This window comes from Prinia subflava, chromosome 18 (assembly GCF_021018805.1).
Source record: "Prinia subflava isolate CZ2003 ecotype Zambia chromosome 18, Cam_Psub_1.2, whole genome shotgun sequence".
Lineage (NCBI taxonomy): Eukaryota > Metazoa > Chordata > Aves > Passeriformes > Cisticolidae > Prinia > Prinia subflava.
In genome coordinates this window covers 12714404-12733549 of record NC_086264.1, presented here as the reverse complement: position 1 = coordinate 12733549, position 19146 = coordinate 12714404, and the positions used below count along the sequence as shown (strand labels likewise).

Genomic DNA, 19146 nt, shown 5'->3' with positions numbered 1-19146 from the left:
TTCCAATTTTCATTATGGTTTTAAGCTGTATTATTTCTAGAACAGCACATGACAGATGCATCTGCTTGTAAACATATGGGAGATTTTTCTTAACACTGCTGATCCCCTACTATTCTTTCCTTCTGACAATTCAGCAAAGGCAAAGCAGGTGCAAGGATTTTTTGGCAATAAAAAAAGTTGATGCAACTTGTTATTAAAAGACCAAAATGCAATTAAATGGGAGCGTTACACCACAGAGCAGCCTTTGTGCAGAACTTGGTGGTGAATTGTTGAGACTGCCCAGAACAAACCAAGAGAGTTAGAAGGGGAAATAAAACTCCTCTGACTGTAATTACACTGGAGAAGGTCTGACCCTGAGCAGGCAGGGGCAGCAGGGAGACCTTGTGTATATAAAATTGAATTTTAACTTTGATCAATGATGGAACAGGAGCTGGAGCCCACACTGGCCTGGCTGCTGGAGGTTTGGTTCTTCGTGCCCAGAGGATTTTTCAGCACATTTTTGTGAGATGAAGCCCATTCCTCAGTGTTGTCCCCTCTCTCACAGCCCCAGGAGCTGCTCCCTGGCCATTACATTAAAATGCAAGAAATACTTGCAATCAAACCAGTTTAATTCATGTATATTTGTACAATTTATATATAAAAAAAGAAGAAAAAAAAAAAAAAGAAAAATAGGTACTTGCAGACATTAACATAAAGACCAAACAATATTTTCTATTTATTTAAAAAGCTTTAAACATACAGAAGCAAACCCCTAATTATAAATGCATCATTATGCATAGATTTTACTGTTTACACCATACTGCTGGCTGCTTTTATTTTTCATCCAGGAATCTATTTAAACTCCAAGAATTCTTAAACATTCCTCTGAGCTTCCTGGCCTCAGAACTGCTGTCTATCTTATCAAGTCATTGACCTCCAGCTGAAAACATTGCTCTAAAAAAAGTCAAATCTTTAATAAACAATTAAAAGTGCATTAACTGTAGAATTTTTTAATTTCATAAATGTTTAAACAAGTCAGTGAAAAACACCACCCTGTGAATTAGCTTTTTGCATTATTGATTGTAAAGTATCTTTTTAATAAGATTTTGATATTGCAAACTTTTAGTCTGTTCTATTTTACTCCGTGCAACTGCTGGGTCACACGGTTCCTGAAATACCCACTGCAGTACATGACATTATTTTACATTTTAATGTGCATACAATGCTCTTGCTGCATATCCCTGTTCCTTCTCACAATAAAATAATTTAGCTCAATGAACAAAAGCCCACTTTTCTAAATTTGTCTTGTATTTTGCAGGAGACAAATGCCTATTTCACTCTAAACAAATTCCAAAGAACATAACAAACTTCCCGGGAGCTAAAAAGTAGGGTTGGGTTTTGTGGTTTCTTTTTCTTTTTTTCTGTACACAGGTTTAGATAAAAAAAGTGATGGCTATTCTGCTTAAGTGTCCTTGATAAGAGAATACTGCCTCTTACAACATCTATATCCAATTGTAGCTATTATTTCAATGATCTCTAGCAAAAAAAAATAATAATCAATGAATGGTTTCATAAACAACAGGTGATTAAAGTAAAGGATTTATTATAATCTGCTTACAGTTGTTTGCAAAGACAGACATACGTTTTGCATAAAGATATAAATTGCTTTTTAAAACTAATTTAGTGTGTTTAATTATATGAAGTTTCTGTGAATTATGAATTGTACCAAACCAAGATTAAAAGTAATAAGGTACAAAAATAGGAGCAAACAGACAACAATTTGGACTGGGACAGGCATTTAACAGTGAAGTGTAGAATATGGCTTTGCTATTTTAGTCAAGCAAAGTTACTCTGAGACAGAAAAGGAGGCAGTAACTTTGTTAATATAAAAAGCTGCTGCAGACTGTATTCACCCAGAACCTGGCTTTGAAAATCTTCTATTTTAGACTTTAAAAAAAAAAAATAAAGTAAATTAAAAGATGGATGTATGACTGTGTCTTTACTGTAAACAACCAGTCTGCATGCTGTGTATCTCACGTTGGAAGTTTGGCTTTCATATTGCTGTGCAGGTCAGTATTTAAAGATCTGCCTATGAATTAGACTTCCAAAATGCAAATAATATATGTATGTATATATTTATATATAAAAAACCTCTCTGAATACAGTCTTTACAGATTACCCATTGCATAAGGCAGGTGTCATTTAAAAAGACAAGTAATGCTGACTGTCCTCAGTGCACCCCAGTGCACCTCCAAATTTGGGTTCAGAAAGGGAGGGGGGTTCTGAATTCGACCACCGTGGACAGGAAATGCTACATTGCGACCGGCCAGGGGACAGACAGAGCTCAGGAACACCAGTGGCACCCAGAGAGAACACCACAGAGTAGGACTCTGAAAAACTGTTCTATTTAAACATGAGCGTGTGGCAGCAACAGCTGAGCCTCAGAAAAGTTCACCTGTCCTCTATTCTACCCCAAAATCTTGTAGTTGCTTATAAATTGTGAAATAGTGAAAGTCACCTCAAAAATTCTCTTCTTTGCAGTCTTACTCTAGAGAAAACATTTTTGAGACAAAATCAGACCAACTGAGTTGAACTTGTAGTGTGAACATTTGTCTTCTTGGATGTATCCTGATTATTACAAAAATGCTTACAAAATTACAGACGCTTTTTTAGTTTATCACTAAAAATTCTACTCAGCTTATCTGCCCTTATCACCCCTCACCATCCCTCTCACCAGTACAAATAAATCTCTTTGATATACTTACTGTAATGATCTGCATGTTCCCTTCAGCATAACCAGAAATGGCTCTCCCCCATCTGCAATAATCATCTGACCTTTTAAGATGCTTCACAGATCCCGTATTCAAAGGAAAAAAAACCCAAAAACAAAACCAAACAATCTGGGAAACCTCAGTAAAAAAAAGAAAAATCATTCAATGTGTTGCTCACCCCCATTCCCCTGAGAGAGAAAGGGAACAGAGGGCAAGAACTCAGCAGATCATTGAGCTGGCAAAAGCTTTGGAGAGAAACCAGAATTTGTCTTGTTAAATGAAACCTTGGCAAAGTGGCAAACACAAGAATGTGTCGTTTCCTACAGATAGATGAAGCAGGAGTTCTAAGATGTGCTCAAGTCACAAACGCTCGCAGGAGAGACAAAAGGGCAGGAAAAGAGAACTAGAAAGGCTTAAAACACAACGGGAGAGGTTAAGCGTGGTTATTTACAACAGATACTGTAGGATGGTAAATTAGATATGATGCTAAAAAAGGCACAGCTTTCCCTTTCTTAAATACACTGTAAACGGTTCATTATGCATGCAGAACATTTCACTTTACAAAAAAATTACCTTGTTTGTTTAGACAAAGATAGTACTTAAATAGTCTCCAGCAAAATAGAGTTCTTTCAAAAATACTTTCCCGTTCATCCTATTAACCATTAAAGATTTTTTTGTCTCATTTACAAAAGTTCCTTACACCTTATTTCAGGTCCTTCACAATTTATACATACAGCAATGTACAGTACAGCAAAAGACTGCAAAAAATTATTTGTAAAGCCAGCACAATAGATACTATAAATTGATACCAGGGCATTTGTTTTTCACATCTTATCCTTTTGAATTAAATAGTCAATGGACACTTGACACAGTGTATATCATCTATGTGGGATAACATGGGATAACAAATGCCACAGGTGGGGATAACAGTATTCCACACCAAATGTTCTGTTATTACTTTACACGTTAGGGTTTGTGTGTGTGTATATATATGTGTGTATATATATATATAGTTTTTGTATTTTTTTTTGTGGTTTTTTTATACAAGAAAAGAATATTAATGCCCCATATTGACTTTACGTTTTATGTGCAAACCAAGGGTAAGCTTTAAAAAGTTCTCATTAGTTCTCGAACCCTTTTAAAACAAGCAAACAATACCAGAAACTACATGGCATATTTAAAACTCCATCTGTTAAAATATCAAAATCAAAGAGTTATTGACTAGATATGGCTTTTCATCCAGAGGAACAGGAACATTTTCTAAGTGTTTGAGGGTTATGGGGTAATTTCCAAACATCTGGGTCTTGCCAAATCCGAGTCAACTGCTTTCCATTCCCCCAAACCCTTCGGATGATTTTAGACTATTCAGAGACTGCTGAACGAGTGTAAAGAGCATGTTTAAAATATGGATTCTTGGGTCCTTCATGGGTGTGGAATAACACAGGGAAACTTAAGGCAAAGTTCTTCCGTTTAAGACATTTTCTATCACTTCCTGTGAAAGTACAGGGGCTTGGCATTCCCAGATTCCACCTTTGGTAGCTGGTCACTGATGATTTCCACCAGCATGGCTGGAAACTCTACTTTCAGTGCCTGAGACTCTCGGAAGGTGTAGAAGCAGAATTCCAATAAGTCACTAACAAGCTGAAACACAGAAGGAAACACTTCTTAGGAAAAGCACCAAGATCTTTGCATGCAAACAGCTGACTGATAATTGATTATTTCCAAGAAATAACATCTTGCTCTGACCTGACAGTCCATTTACAGGGGTTATAAAGCAAACAAAAGAACCCAAATGCCAAAGGGCTGCTTGACTCATTAAAAATCAGCAAACTAGGAAAACCCAGGAGACCACGGATTTGATTTTTTCCCTTTCACTAACTGGAACTGGCCACCAAAAAAACTCCAGGTCTAAAAAATAAAGCCTTGTGCCCAGAGGAAAAAAATCAGCCATAAACTATTGTATCTCTCAGCTTCAGCTGGATCCACGCTCATTAAATCAGATTATTTGGTTAACTTCAGTGCATTCTCCAGGGCCCGTGACCTCCAAGTGCCAGAGCAGCTGATGTTTGCAGCTCAGCCACCCAACTGCTGCGTCACACAGTGACATTTCGGGTTTCACAGCCTCACAATCCCAGGTGATTTGGTGGCTGTGACCTAAATCCATCTCCTGAAGCTTTGGAGTACATTGGACCCTTCCCAGTCTTTGAGAAATGTGAAGGGATGAAGCACGTGCAGGTTTCAGTGAGTGTGAACTTCCACTGTTGTGTGATTGAAGGAAAGAGCCTCTGCTGTTTAAAAATCCAAGTGTTGAATTCATTTTGGCACCTCGTGACATGAAACATTTCTGCTTGTGTAGTTTATCAAATACAAGTTTGTCATTTCAATTCTTACCATGCAGAATTGCACTCTGCCATAAAGCCCCTGCTAAAGATAGTGGACAAATAAAAGTGGACTTTTGGAAGGCAGAAAAGGAAATGAATAAAAAACCATGGGCAGCCACATTTCCATCCCTTATTGTTCATTTTCAGGACTTTCCCAGCTGCTCTTGCAAACGTGTAAGCAGTTTATGAACATCCCAGAGAAGTGCTGAGGTCACTCCAGCACATGACTCGCTGCTCTTGAGCACTCCACCAGCCTGTTTGCTGGGGCTTAGGTCACTCCTGATCATCTGGCGTGGCATGAAGCAGCACTAATTAATTAAACAGATGCCTGCTAAATAAGTAGCGTAGACATAATCTGGTTTTCCAAGGAAAAAACGCTGATGATCAAAGGTTTACTTTACCCACAAGGAGGAAGTTGTTACTGCGAATACCTTGTGCCAAAAGCGCTCTAAAGGGCACAAAAGCAAAGTGAAGGGAATTGTGATTTGTGACTGCCACTCCCTCCTCCCTGAGCCTTGCACCCAGCCCAGCCTTGGCAGTGACCCTGTGACTGCTCCTTGTCCTAAACTTCCACATCCCTGGATGTGAGGGGGGCTGGGTCACCTCTGTCCCACTGCCTTCTGTGCAGCTCCAGTGAATTCCTGCCCCGTCACGCCCGTGTGGAGCCTCTGGATTCACTGAGACAGCCACAGAAATCCTACCTAGAAACTGCTAATTCTGATTTCTCTGCAAGCCTTTAGTAGTACCAAGCACATGCTTATGTCTGGTGAATATGCAGACAAGAGAAATGAAAAATAACACTAATGAAGGAAGCACAATGTACTCTATCAATAAACAAGTCAGCAGGGTGAAAACCAAGCTGTGATCATGGATATGATCATTACAAATCTCACCACAGAGGAGAAAGGTAAAGTCTGCACAACAGCTTAAAAGAAGACCCCTAGAACCCTCCTATCATCTCAAACTTGGGCTTGAAGCCCTAAGGATAATTTTCTATACCTATTTAAGTCTGCTAAAACTTTTGTTCCACTTCCTTAAGCAATCAGCTTTAACATACTTGACAATAATCATCCCCAGAAAGCAAAAGGGAGGACTAGGAAGCAGGTGTGTCCCACATGTGACCCCCCGTGTCACCAGGACCACGGGCTTGCAGTCAGCATCTCTTAACTCCAGCCTCGAAAGCTGCACGGCTTTTGGGGATGGGAAAGCATTAATTTAAAATAAAGAGGAACAAACGTGGCAGGATTGAAAAGCAGCTCTATGAGAATGTAAACGCTGTGCCAAGGTCAGACAGGTACAGCAGTGAGACCAGGGCTGAGCCACGAGCAGGCTTTTGCTGCATTTTCAGAGGTGCAGCCCCCTGCCAGCTCAGCAGCCTTGGCAGGAGGAGGATCTGAAAGCATGAAAAGCTCAGGTCTCACAGGCAATGCTAATTTTGAAATGTAAGTCCTTGCTTCTGCAGCCCAAACAACATTTGTCTGATGTAGTTTTGATTTGTAACAGGTAAATAATTTAAATGGTCTTTGCTTTAAAAGAGAACTTCCCTCTTCAGTAAGGATTTCAGAAAGTTTGTTTTCTCTTGGAACACACGAGCTCTGTCTTTGCAGTGACTGAGGCTGCACAGGTGACAAACAAGGTAACAGGAGCAGCTCTGAACGTGCCTTATCGATTTCCTGGATCAAAAATACTCCTGGCTGTTCTTTAAATCCTCACAAAATGCTCTGAGAACTCCTGACTACACTGCAGCTGACCACTTCCACCCTCTGCCTCTGGTGGTTTCTACTGGAAAAGCTGGGAGCTCCCCCAGTCCAGCAGTGTGACAGGTAACTCCAATTTAGAGTGAAATCACTGCTGTTTGCACAACATCCTGCCTTCTACAATCTCAATTATTTCAGCTGCTGGAGCACACTTCTGACGATTTACAGCTTGGCAGGGCAGTTAAGGCCACAACTAAAACAATTCCCAATTCTCTCATCACTACCCTGCAGAGTGTGCTGCACTTCAAACATTTTCGAGGCTACAGCAATCTTAGCAGTTCTGGTATTTTTACCTAATCAATTTTTGCATTTGTATGCTGTATTGAGCACCTCTGAGAAATAGCAGTATTAATCAAATGTAATTTTCTGTTATTAGGGTGGGGTGTCCATAAAATGGACTTTTTCACGCATACTGCTCTTCATAATTAAAAAAAAATGAATCCTTTAATGAAGTCCCTGAAGTTAATACAGTTATAGTGACCTTCGAGCACTTGCCCTATTTTTACAGCAAAAAGAACTTATTTTAGTTTGCAAATCTCACCATGATGCCTTTGCATTTCCAGAAATGGTAAGAACTACTGGATTTGCACATTTCTGTGCTTGGTTTTCTCCCAGTTCTCTCAGAATCTCTGGGTGTGGTGTGGGAGCCCACAGTCACTTCTCTACCAGGAGCATCTCTGTGATTAATCCTACTGAGACAGCAATTAAGACAGCAGTAGGGTAACAACACAATGCTGAGTAATTTCTTCCTATTATTAGCTACAGCTATTACTGTCAGAAATTTAAGTGTTCTCCTATATTAAAAAAAAAATAAAAGACACTCCAAATTGCCTCTCTGTGTCCCTTTCAGGAATGGGTCTCTGCCCACCCAGCTCTTTCCTCAGCCAGCAGAGCCCTCAGTGAGCTCAGGATTGTTATTCCTGCTTTTTCCACTCTGTGCAGTGGATACAGAACTCCTGCCCCAGCATCAGGAAGGCAAAGGGAAACCACTGCCCACCAGCTCCTGATAATTCCATTTCCACTGTGTTTGTTTTTGCTCCCAGCCCTATGAAAATCCTGAGATTTACAATGATTATTCCTCCAAAGGCTCGGGAAGGAAGCTGTTCCCTGTGGGAGGCTCCAAACTGCTCACCTTGGGTGGCTCAGGAGCAGGAGTAAGTGCACCCAAAGGTGCTGGTGGCAGCTGAGGGCTCATGTGCAGCTCTGTATCTGCAGGATCAGAACCTGCAGGGGCATTTTTGCATCCCCTGCAAGCCCCCGGAGGATCCCTGCCCTTATTCCCACTGTCAGCTTTTTCAGAGAGTGAAACCCTGGCGCTCTCAGCCTATGGAAAGATCCACCTCAGCTATAAAGTATTCCCTTCAGGAACCATAAAAAATTAATTATTCAGCAGCATGAGCCTTAAAGAATTTATATTTGTTTGGCAGAAAATGTCAACAAGCAAATGACAGCGCAATGCCAAGACAAGGGGAAGGTTCACATTAGGGTTTCATGTCATGGCATTGAAACAAAAGCCGTCTTCACTCAAAGCCTGTTCAGCATCAGCCAGATTGAGACCAAATTCAGCTTTTGTTCTGCAAACTGCCTCAGCATCCACTGCACAGCCTCTGTATGCAACGAGCCCTGCCCTGATCCAGCCCTTCCTGCCAGAGCCAACAGGAGATGCTGAGGAAGATCCAAATGATGAAGTTTTTGATACCCTGAGCAGGACATCTGTTTGTGATGGTCCTGAGGGAGTCTGTCAGGCACTTCCCCTCCATCCAAGTGGAAATCTCTCCCAAAATCCATCTCTCCCCGAAATTCCCACAAGACCAAAACCTCTGGGGTGCAGGTAGAGAGGGGGGCTGGTCCCTGCCACACTGCGGCTCTCCAGGAAACAATGCACGTGAGCCACCCAAAATAAGGGAAATAAAATCCCTACAGGAAGGAAATAAAGGATCCCAGGATCACTGAGGCTGGAGAGGATCACTGAGTGCAGCTGTTAATGTCACCAGCCCTGCCATGTCACCACTGACCCACGCCCTGCTGCCCCAGGGCACCCTGCAGCAGAGGGGGACAGGGCAGGCTGCAGCTCCTCAGGCACAAACCCCTTTCCATCTCTTATTTCTCAGGTGCTTTGAGGCTTCATGGATCATTAAATAAAGTTGCTGATGTTTTCAAATACTTCAGTGCGTGCCTGGCCTTCTTGAAAATTTCTGTATTTCCTCAGCTTGGCACTTTTCTACCTGCACATATGTTTGCTGTGTGGATGAATGATTTAGCACACTGAGCAATGTAAAACCATCTTGTTTGGGTTTTCTTTCTCTTCCTCACATTATATAAGCCAAGCATATTGTAATTTGATATTTCCACGCACTGTGTTTCATATATTCCTCAGACAGATGTCTCAAAAGGGAGGTGGATGAAAACAAGTCTGGAGGTGCAAAGGAGCAGGGGGTTTATTACTTCCCTTACTCATTAATTCCACGAGGGGTGAGATCTCTGCTCAGATGGACAAGCTGGGTACAAGCAGGAATTGTGCACCAGCCCCTTCAGGCTTGCACTGAAAATGCCAAATCTGAGACTACAGGAGCTGTAAACACGGGGCCTCAGCTCCAGCCAGACTGCCCAGCACCAAACACATCCTGATCCTCTAAAATTATAATGGAGAAAGTTAAAAATACATGGGGGACAGCAGAGGAAGCATTCCTCCTGGACTGAGGAACCCAGCAGAAAATTTACATTCATGTCTATTAAACAGAGAAACTCTGCACTAACAGGCAGTGGGGAGAGAATATTAATTCTCACTTCTCATTAATATTATCACCAGTCTAAAATTATTCTGATGGGTTTCAAAAACCAGAACGTGAAAAAAAAAATCAGTTTTAAAGAGAAAAAATAAACAAGTGTCCTTGCTGAACAAGTCTCCAGAATCATCTCTGAAAGGCAGCACTGTCTGGAGACAACCGGCCTTTCTAACAGCGACTGCTGACAATGGGACTTTCTTTAAAAAGTCCTTTGAAAGAAAGTGCTCTATTAAAACAAAAGTAATGCAAAAATAGCTTAATTAAAAATTAAATAAAATGCAAGAGCAGCCTGCTTCCTCTGGTTAGTTCAGCTCCCAATGGTTAATGCTGTGTTTTGGAAAATGTCTGTAGGACATGGGAGCGCTCTCATGCACTCACCTTACCCACACAAACACTCCCAGCTCAGCAACAAATCACAGACTCTGCCTGTCCTGGAGGGGATCAGACAACTCCATAAATGCAGGGGTTTGTTCTGCTGCCTTGAGGTGCAGATGTGAATTCTTGCAAATGATTTTATCACTCGTGCCTTTTTTTTTCCCCACTAAAACATTACAACTTCCTTTGCTGGCACTGAGCAAGTGAAACCTGATCTCTGAAGAATGAGCTATCACTGCAGTACTAATAATACTCTCCCTGCCTCCCACTAAGGTTTGCAATGTTTTAATGAACAACAGAACAATATTTGAAAAATAATTCCATATGTACATTCTGTAAACAGACCTCAGGCTCTTACACCAATCTGACCTGAAGTGCACCGTGCTGTACAGCAAAATGAAATTCGAGCACAAGGACGTGCAGGCTCTGAGAGGAAAGTGCTGCAGCTCCTCCGTGCAGCAGAGATCCTCCCCTGCCCACCCAGGATGGGGTAAGGCAGTTTCTCCTCTGCCAGGTTTTACTGGTTGAGCACCCTCCCCTCGTGTGCCCAAACACGGCTGGGGGTCACTCTTGCTGTGCCCAGCAGGGTCCCATCCCTTCTGCACCAGGCACAGCCCCAGAGGGATGGGAGCCAGCCCTGCTGGCCCAGGGGGCTCTCAGGGGGCTCTGGAAAACCCTGAGCCTGAGCAGACCTGGCTCATTGCTTCCTCTGCAGCCTCCCTCAGAGCCCGGTAAAGGAGATACAGCCCTGCTGCTCACAGGTAAACCCTGCACTTACCATTAATTTCACTGGCTGGAACCAGGCTGCTCCCAGCTAAACAGCCTAATATTACAGACATTGGATTCCCTTCTGGAACCTTCCACACCCACCACAAGCACTCTGTCACCCTGGGCATCAGCAGCCCAGGTGCTCTGAGACCAAACCTTTCACACCTGAGACACAAAAACACCTTGTGCTGGAATAAGGCAGAGTGGCAGGAATGACCCAACATGGAATCTTCTACTTGAAACGTTCAAACAAACACCCAGGATGGCCCCAAGGTCTCAATACATCTTTTAAAGTCATCATTATTACAAACCCAGTGAGAAAAGATCACCAAATGAATTCCGTGATTATTGGCACATCAGGCAATAATGCTGGATGTGTAACACACTAACCCTGCACCTTTCACCTTCATGACTTCTACCTTCTTATTTTAGCTTCTTAAATTAATCTATCAACTTCTCTCAGATGCCCCTTTAAAAAGAATATGGTTGTTTTTTGTCTCTCTGTCAGTTAACACAATTAAAGACTATTTGTTTACCTTAATAGAGAGATTTTTTGCTTAACTTTTCTGCACTCCCTGAGGAGTTATACTTACATCATGCATGGAGTCAAGAAGTTTAGTCAGTTGGTAGAATCTCTGCCAGCTTTGCCCAGAGTTACTTGGACATTTAGTTACCATCTTCTTTAGTTCTTTAATGTAATTTGCCCTCATTTCTTCAAATGCAGCTTGGCTTTTGAGACCATCCTTGGGAACTGTCATTGAAAAGACAGTCTTAAATTAGTATTAACTGCATTGCTTATTCTTTTGATGTGCATTCTTAAACAGTTACACCAGTCAGTGGATGAAGGAATGAAACCTTTTAAGCAAAGTCCATAATTTTACAGACATTGGTGAGGGATCAACAACATCACACAGATTCTCGAGCGGTTCAGGCGTCCTCCCCAGATGTGTGACTGCAGAAGCTGCGGCAGAGGACAAGAAAACATCTCAGGAACACCACACGTGCTACCCTCATGTCCAAACTGCTTTCAACACAATCCAACCACACAAAAACCAGGCAGATGGGTCCAAGGGTATTTTGCTAGGAGCTGAAAACGTGATTTATCATTCCTGAACGATTCCCCACACTTGGCAGAGGAGGAGAAGGTACAGAATCACATCTGTCATCTGCAGAAATGCTACACCAAGTGACACATTTTTATGCCATTAAGTAAGATCTAAAATTTCTTTGAGTGTTAGCAAGCATCTGCACAGCATCTAGAAGAAAACAGAGCCACTCTTCTGCACAGAACAGAAAACTCCAGACAGGCATCCTGACCCAGTGCTTGACCACGACAGACAGCTGAAAGCACTTCTAGGGTCCTGTTAGAGCTCCCATCTGCCAGACAGGGACAGAATCATGATCAGGGAATCATCCCTTTATAAATGGGTCAAAGTAGAGTTTTCTGATACCTTTTATTGTGACTGACATCAGCAAGGCTGATCACAAAAGCAAATACCCAGTTTATGGACTGCAAACAGCCCCAAATCCTGCAGGTTCTGCCCCAAACAGGAGAGGCTTGTTAGGATCAGATCCCTATGAAAACTCTGAGGATGTTATTCACAACATTGCTCAAAATATTCTGAGGTTTAGTATCTGAATTGGTTGAACACTGCTTAACCATCATTTTCTTTTTTTTCTCCTCTCTATCTCTTAGGCATAGTCCACAGAAGGAAAATACAATACTGGTCTGTACAGGAGTGAGTTTATTTCTTAAGCCAGCCAGAAAACTATGTCAGATTAAGCTAAATGGGAAATTACCAACTAAACAGAGAAAAAAGTGATCTTCCAATTTAGCTTACCCTGACTTAACATCTGGACAGAAACTGTCTGATTCATACACTCCCTTCCCTTCTAAATCCTCTCACCTGCCCTCTGTCCCAGTGAGATCCCATCAGAAACAAGGAACAACTGAGATATATATATATCTCTCAATATATATATATATTATATATAAAATATATATACAATCATAATAGAAATATATATATTTTATATATATATATATACACAATCATTATAGAAATATCATATGTTCATTTAATTTTCAAATTCTAGATGCAAACTCTCTCAATCAGCTGACAGGTAAAACAAACTGTGTGGAACAAATCTACAAACTCAGTTCAAGGTGAATGGACACAGAGGCACCAATCAAGATAAGAAAAGCCATCAGAGCGTGCTGTGGCCCTCACACAAAATGCACAAAAAGCTTTACAGTTCCTTTAATGTGTACAGTGCTTACAGACTGCCAGAGTCACTCTTTCCTTCTCTACTGCTACGTATTTCACTGTTCTGTCTGAAAAATTACTGTACTATCACCCCAGCCAGATTATTAAGGAAGAAAGAAAGACCACAAATAAAGAGAACTCAAGCAAAACATGAAATTCTGGAGGTTTGCCCAGTGTTTCTGATTTTACTTATTAAATGCAGCAATACTCTTGGCAAGCTCCCAGAATCTATGGTCTGTGGAAAGCAAGAAACAACTGAGTTGTAATGTGTGGTTTCTTCCACATGTAAATGGAGTGAAACTTCCTTGATGTGGTCGCCATGAAGGTTTCAGAATAACTTGCACTCTGCTCATCACATGATTCAGTAAAAGAATTTCAATGAAAATGAAATAAAAGAATTCAATAAAAGAATTTCAATTTCAATGAAAACAAACCCGGTGTTTTCTGTTGTAAGACTGTCCCAAGGTGCAATCGCTCAAAACCAGGTTTGCTGCCCTTCACCTGACACCTCCTGGGTTTCATCACCACCTCCATTTCCATTCTGCTCTCCTTCCTCCTTCTCTCTCTAATGTAAATATCCTGGTTCTCCCCAAACAAACTATTTTTAGCAGGTTTTCTAATGATTGTGGAGTGTGTTTGAAAGGGACCCAGCTCACTCAAGTTAATTGGCCACACTGATCTCACCTAACAGAGATAACTCATTAGTTTACACTCTCAAGAGGGTAGAATAATAAATACCTGGCTTCAAGACACTTTGCAGCATTTTTAGGATGCCTTCAGGTTCTTTTTCTAAAGATTCTTCCCCTTTAGGGCTGATTAAAATGCCACAGAGGCAGCTCTCCAATCCAGACACTCTCCCAGGAGCATTTGGGAAGCCACATCCCTGAGCACATCCACGGCAAGTGGAAACACCAGGAGTGACAAAATCCATCCAGACAAATCCATCTGAGCACAGCCTGAGCACAGCCCCTCCCTTGTCACCCTTGGTGGGACCTGGGGTCAGCCCCTGCAGGCCAGGACACCACGGGCTCCTCAAAAATGCTGTCTCTCCCCATCCCAGCAAGCTGGAACAGCTTCACTTGGAAGAGGGAAAAAACCTTCCAGCCCCTGGAGGCTCCTGTAGAGGAGCCAAATCCCCTCCAGCCCCGACAGGAACTGCAGCCTCGTGTCCCCCCCTCAAAGGCAGAGCTGTGTCACCGAGTTGTTCCCCACAAAAAGGAGCAGATTCCACAAAATAACATTTGTTTACAGGTTTACAGGCTGTTATTCTGGAAAAGTGATGTACAAACTGCTGTGTATTTAAACAACTGCACTGGGACAGGAGGTTTTCAATATTTTCAGTAAGATAAGATCAAGAGATCTGCTAATTACTACACGGTGCTGTAACGAGCACCAAGATGTAATTTTGTGTCTTAAAACTCAAAGCCTGATGCTCAAGAGAAAAAAGGAAGCACACGCTGTCATTTATTAAACTTCCAGAAGCCTGTAAAGGAGCTTTCCATTCTCCAGCCACACAAGATCACCTGCCCTGCAGTGCAGCAAGGCACAACTTTGATCCTGAGGGTCAGGCTGAGCCAGCCAAACCTCTGAATATCGAGCAGGGATGTTCCCTCAATGCCCACAGCTGTGGCACGTGCCTGGCATGGCTGTTGGCATGGAAAGGACACGCCAAGTCCTGTCCTGGCCACTCCTGTCCCTCCAGTGCCCCTGACACACTCAGATTGCAGAGACATTTCCCGTGCTAAGTGCAGATCAATCCAGGCTGATTCCTGTGGCCCAGCTGGAAACGTTTTGCCTCTTTTGGTCAGGCTGGTTAAAATCACTGCACCCCTTTTCCACTGGAATGTTTTCAAGCCTTGCCACACAGCCACACAGCCCGACTCACCTGTGCTGAGGAGCAGCAGCACCTTCATGATGGTGTACTCCTCGAAGCTGAGCTGCAGGCGCACGAACTGCAGGCTGATCTGGTGCATGCCCTGGCACAGCTCGAACATCGCCGACTGGCGCATCCGCTCCCTGCGGAGACAGGAACAACACCACGGCATCAGTGCCAGGAAAGGAGAGCTCAGCCTGCAGGGGCACTGCCTGGGCACTGCCTGGGCACCCCCTGGGCACCCCTGGGCACTGCCTGGGCACCCCTGGGCACCCCTGGGCACCCCCTGGGCACCCCTGGGCACTGCCTGGGCACCCCTGGGCACTGCCTGGGCACCCCTGGGCACTGCCTGGGCACTGCCTGGGCACCCCTGGGCACTGCCTGGGCACTGCCTGGGCACCCCTGGGCACTGCCTGGGCACCCCTGGGCACTGCCTGGGCACTGCCTAGGCACCCCTGGGCACCCCCGGGCACCCCTGGGCACCGCCTGGGCACTGCCTGGGCACCCCCTGGGCACCCCCGGGCACCCCTGGGCATCCCTGGGCACCCCCTGGGCACCCCTGGGCACCCCTGGGCACTGCCTGGGCACCCCTGGGCACTGCCTGGGCACTGCCTAGGCACCCCTGGGCACCCCCGGGCACCCCTGGGCACCGCCTGGGCACTGCCTGGACACCCCTGGGCACCCCTGGGCACTGCCTGGGCACCCCTGGGCACCCCCTGGGCACTGCCTGGGCACCCCCTGGGCACCCCCGGGCACCCCTGGGCACCCCTGGGCACCCCCTGCCCCTCGGTGCCCGGGGCACTGCCAGCTCCCCCCGGAGCCGTGGGAAGGGAGCGGCCACGAGCGCGGTTTGCGCGTTATCGCCGACGGTGCCAAAACGTTTCCAAACGGGGCAAAAATGTTTTCAAACGTGTCTGAATCCTCAGTGTCTGCTCAGCTCTGCCCTGGCTGATGGAAACAGGCCTGCAGAGGAACCTGCACACACTGAGGGCGTGCTCTATGTGATACAATCCCCCATCAGCTGATGTCTCCTGTTCAAACACTGAAATACTCAAAAATCGCGTGGTTTTTTCCCCCCAAAATAGTAATCTCAAATAAGCTGGAATAAAGGAGTATATAAAACAAGGAACTAATTCATTAAGGCTTCTACCTGTTAAATCATAAAATAACTGGGGTACATGACTTGTATCTAGATACCATCTTTTTTGCCTTTAAATATATTTTCATAAATTTACCTTCTCTCTCTTCTTTGAAGTAATCCTGGTCTAACCCATCCTGCCTAAGTTTCAGGTAGAATTAGTTAGAAATTTGCTAAATTTCTGGATCTTCCATTTCAAACCACAACAGCCACAGCAAAGAGTCATTGAGCACTGCCTGTGAGCAGAAACTGATATATGTGTGTGTGTATATGCAGATACATAGACAGGGTCCTATAATTGTTCAGTGGCCACTACTCTTCTTTTTTCTAGTTGCTCAAAATCAATTCTCTATATTTCTTCTAACATTTTTTCATATAACTGGGGAATTGGATGAAGTTCAGCTCATTATTTTAACCAAGCAACTGCTTTTTCAAATATACAAATTGGCTGGTGAAAGAGAAGAATCATACTGTGTGCAAACAAAGACTGACATAATCTTCCTGGTGTTTTATTGCACTCCTGCCAGAGCAATTTCATTTTCCTCCTTAGTACTAATAAAGCAGACTCCCCATTGTTAGATGGGCTCTGCACTTTTCCCCTGCTCCACCCTCTTTTTTTGAGACTGAGAACTTCCAGCTTTTTTTTTTTTTTTAATTAAATTTAATAGTAGGAGTAATGCCATACATATTAGTTATTATTATACATCACGGGCTGGTCCCAGGAGGCTCTGAGGGACACACAAAAGGTGAATGATTAATAAAGGGCATTTGTATTTTAAATTGTACATGTTGAAGTGTGTCTCAGAGACAGCAGCACTCAGAAGCCATCAGTGACATCCCTCATTGCTTCTGCCAAGGTTTGCTCCTCCAGCCTCAGAACATGAAACCACTGCCACCACCCCTGTGTGTCACCTCTGCAGAGAGAAGTGACAGATTTCTCATCAGATACCACAAGCCACACAGCAAAAAAAGAAAACATTATGATGTTTTGGGGTTTTTTTGGTGGCAAAACACTCTGTGCGAGTTAACTCAAAGTGTTGACTCAAAAACTTGATTTTTTTACGTTGACTTGCACTTTTTCTGACTTCCAAATTTTTCTTTGTACTTGTTTTGCTTATACATGACTGCCTAAATGGAAGAATTTCAGTTATAGTCAGGGGTTTTTGGCTTAGTTATTTCTTTCTCTTAAATATTCATTCTTTTATCTACTTACAAATATTGATCTCTAGGCGTACCCTCAAGGAAAACCTGATGGCCTTGTTTGTAGTGAGATAAAATTATGCACAGAATGAGCTATTAAGTGATTTGTTTAATATACAGCAAACAAATTATTTCACATCAGTCTGCCTCCTGAAAAATCAATTAAGTTGATTTATTACTTATTTACAAAATATTACCAACTAAAAATTATGCTGGTTAATTCATGACTCTGTCTAATGAAAGATAAGCATTTTGTGGAGTTTACAGTATTCAGCTTTGTATTTGGTTTTTGACCTCACACTGTGTAGAATTTTGTAGAGTTTTGAAAAATGCAGATGCTGACATCACAGATATCCAATACCTCGAGAGCAGCAACAAAACAAAGCAACAGAAATGTGATAAAAGCAAAGAGGCACAGATGAATTGAGGCATGTCAGCATAACATGAACAAAGTTAATTTTTCCTCACCAAATACATCAGCTAAGAATAAATGCTATCAGGTAAATGCCTTTGTTGTCATAAGGAAAAATTAAAAGAAATTTTTATGTTCAAGAAAAAAACAGAGGGATAAAAAAAGGCAAATCCCAACCAACCCCAGCCCCACCTCTGAACCTCTCAACACGAAAAACAGAGGAAATGAAGATCTGGACTATAAGGGCACGGATCTTTATGGGGACATTTAGGAAGAAAAGCACATTTAAGTAACAAAAGGCGTGGCGCCAAAGCTCTGAATGTGCTATTTGGATATGAATTCACAAGTGGTGTCATTAGCTCAGTTTAGCTTAATCCTCCTTCATGATAATTCGCTTTAAACTTTACACCTTAAGTTAATCCATCTTAAGTTCCCCAAGTGTCTCCTTACAGGCTTAAAGTAATGCCCAGCTCACATTTTGTCTGACCTTTCCTGCAGCCCTGTGAGTGTCCAGAAATTCCCAGTGTGCCACCAGCCATTCCCAGTGTGCCACCAGCCATTCCCAGTGTGCCACTGGCCATTCCCAGTGTGCCACCGGCCATTCCCAGTGTGCCACCGGCCATTCCCAGTGTGCCACCAGCCATTCCCAGTGCTGCCATTCCCAGTGTGCCACCAGCCATTCCCAGTGTGCCACCAGCCATTCCCAGTGCAGCCACCAACCATTCCCAGTGCTGCCACCAGCCATTCCCAGTGTGCCACCGGCCATTCCCAGTGTGCCACCAGCCATTCCCAGTGTGCCACCAGCCATTCCCAGTGTGCCACCGGCCATTCCCAGTGTGCCACCGGCCATTCCCAGTGTGCCACCAGCCATTCCCAGTGTGCCACCAGCCATTCCCACCAGCCATTCCCAGTGTGCCACCGGCCATTCCCAGTGCTGCCACCAGCCATTCCCAGTGCTGCTGGGGACTCTTTCCCTTGCTAGACTAAAACCTGTATCCATTTGAAGGTTGCCCACCAAATAAATGGATTTCAGGGACCTTCAGAAAGCACTTTACACTGCGACAAAACCAAAACAAGCAACCAATCCAACAAATGCAGCCCAACAAGGAAACCTGCCAAAGGCCTGGAAGGCAGAACCTGCTCAGAAGCCTCTGAAAACAAGGCACGTTTTCCCTCATGCCAAACAAAGTCAGTTTGAACTTGACAGAGAGAGGAGTAAAAACATCACCAGACACCTTGGGGGCAAGGCAGAGGTACTGGGGATAAAGAGGGAAAAGACCAGGCCATGGCATTACAGAAGCCCTTGCTCAGTGGCTCAAACTGTCTAATCATAAAAAGCCCTTGGCCTGAATTACTGTACCTGCCTTGGGAGGTCAAATATTCACCTTGCTTTCCTGACTGGAAAAGGTTTTGAGGTTCTTGGGGAAAGAAAACAATAA

At 43.5% G+C, this 19146-nt stretch overlaps 1 protein-coding gene across 1 annotated transcript in view; it reads right to left on the bottom strand.

Annotated features, from left to right (window-relative positions):
* Window positions 1-601: 601 nt before the first annotated feature.
* NR3C2 (nuclear receptor subfamily 3 group C member 2) overlaps window positions 602-19146 on the bottom strand; it is a 175433-nt gene continuing 156888 nt past the window's right edge. Inside the window, exons 6-8 of the mRNA XM_063415240.1 lie at window positions 14970-15100; window positions 11411-11568; window positions 602-4391 (exon numbers count right to left, since the gene is read on the bottom strand). Coding sequence (XP_063271310.1) covers window positions 4236-4391; window positions 11411-11568; window positions 14970-15100 — 445 coding nt within the window. The 3' untranslated portion in view covers window positions 602-4235. The remainder of the gene's footprint in view (window positions 4392-11410; window positions 11569-14969; window positions 15101-19146) is intronic.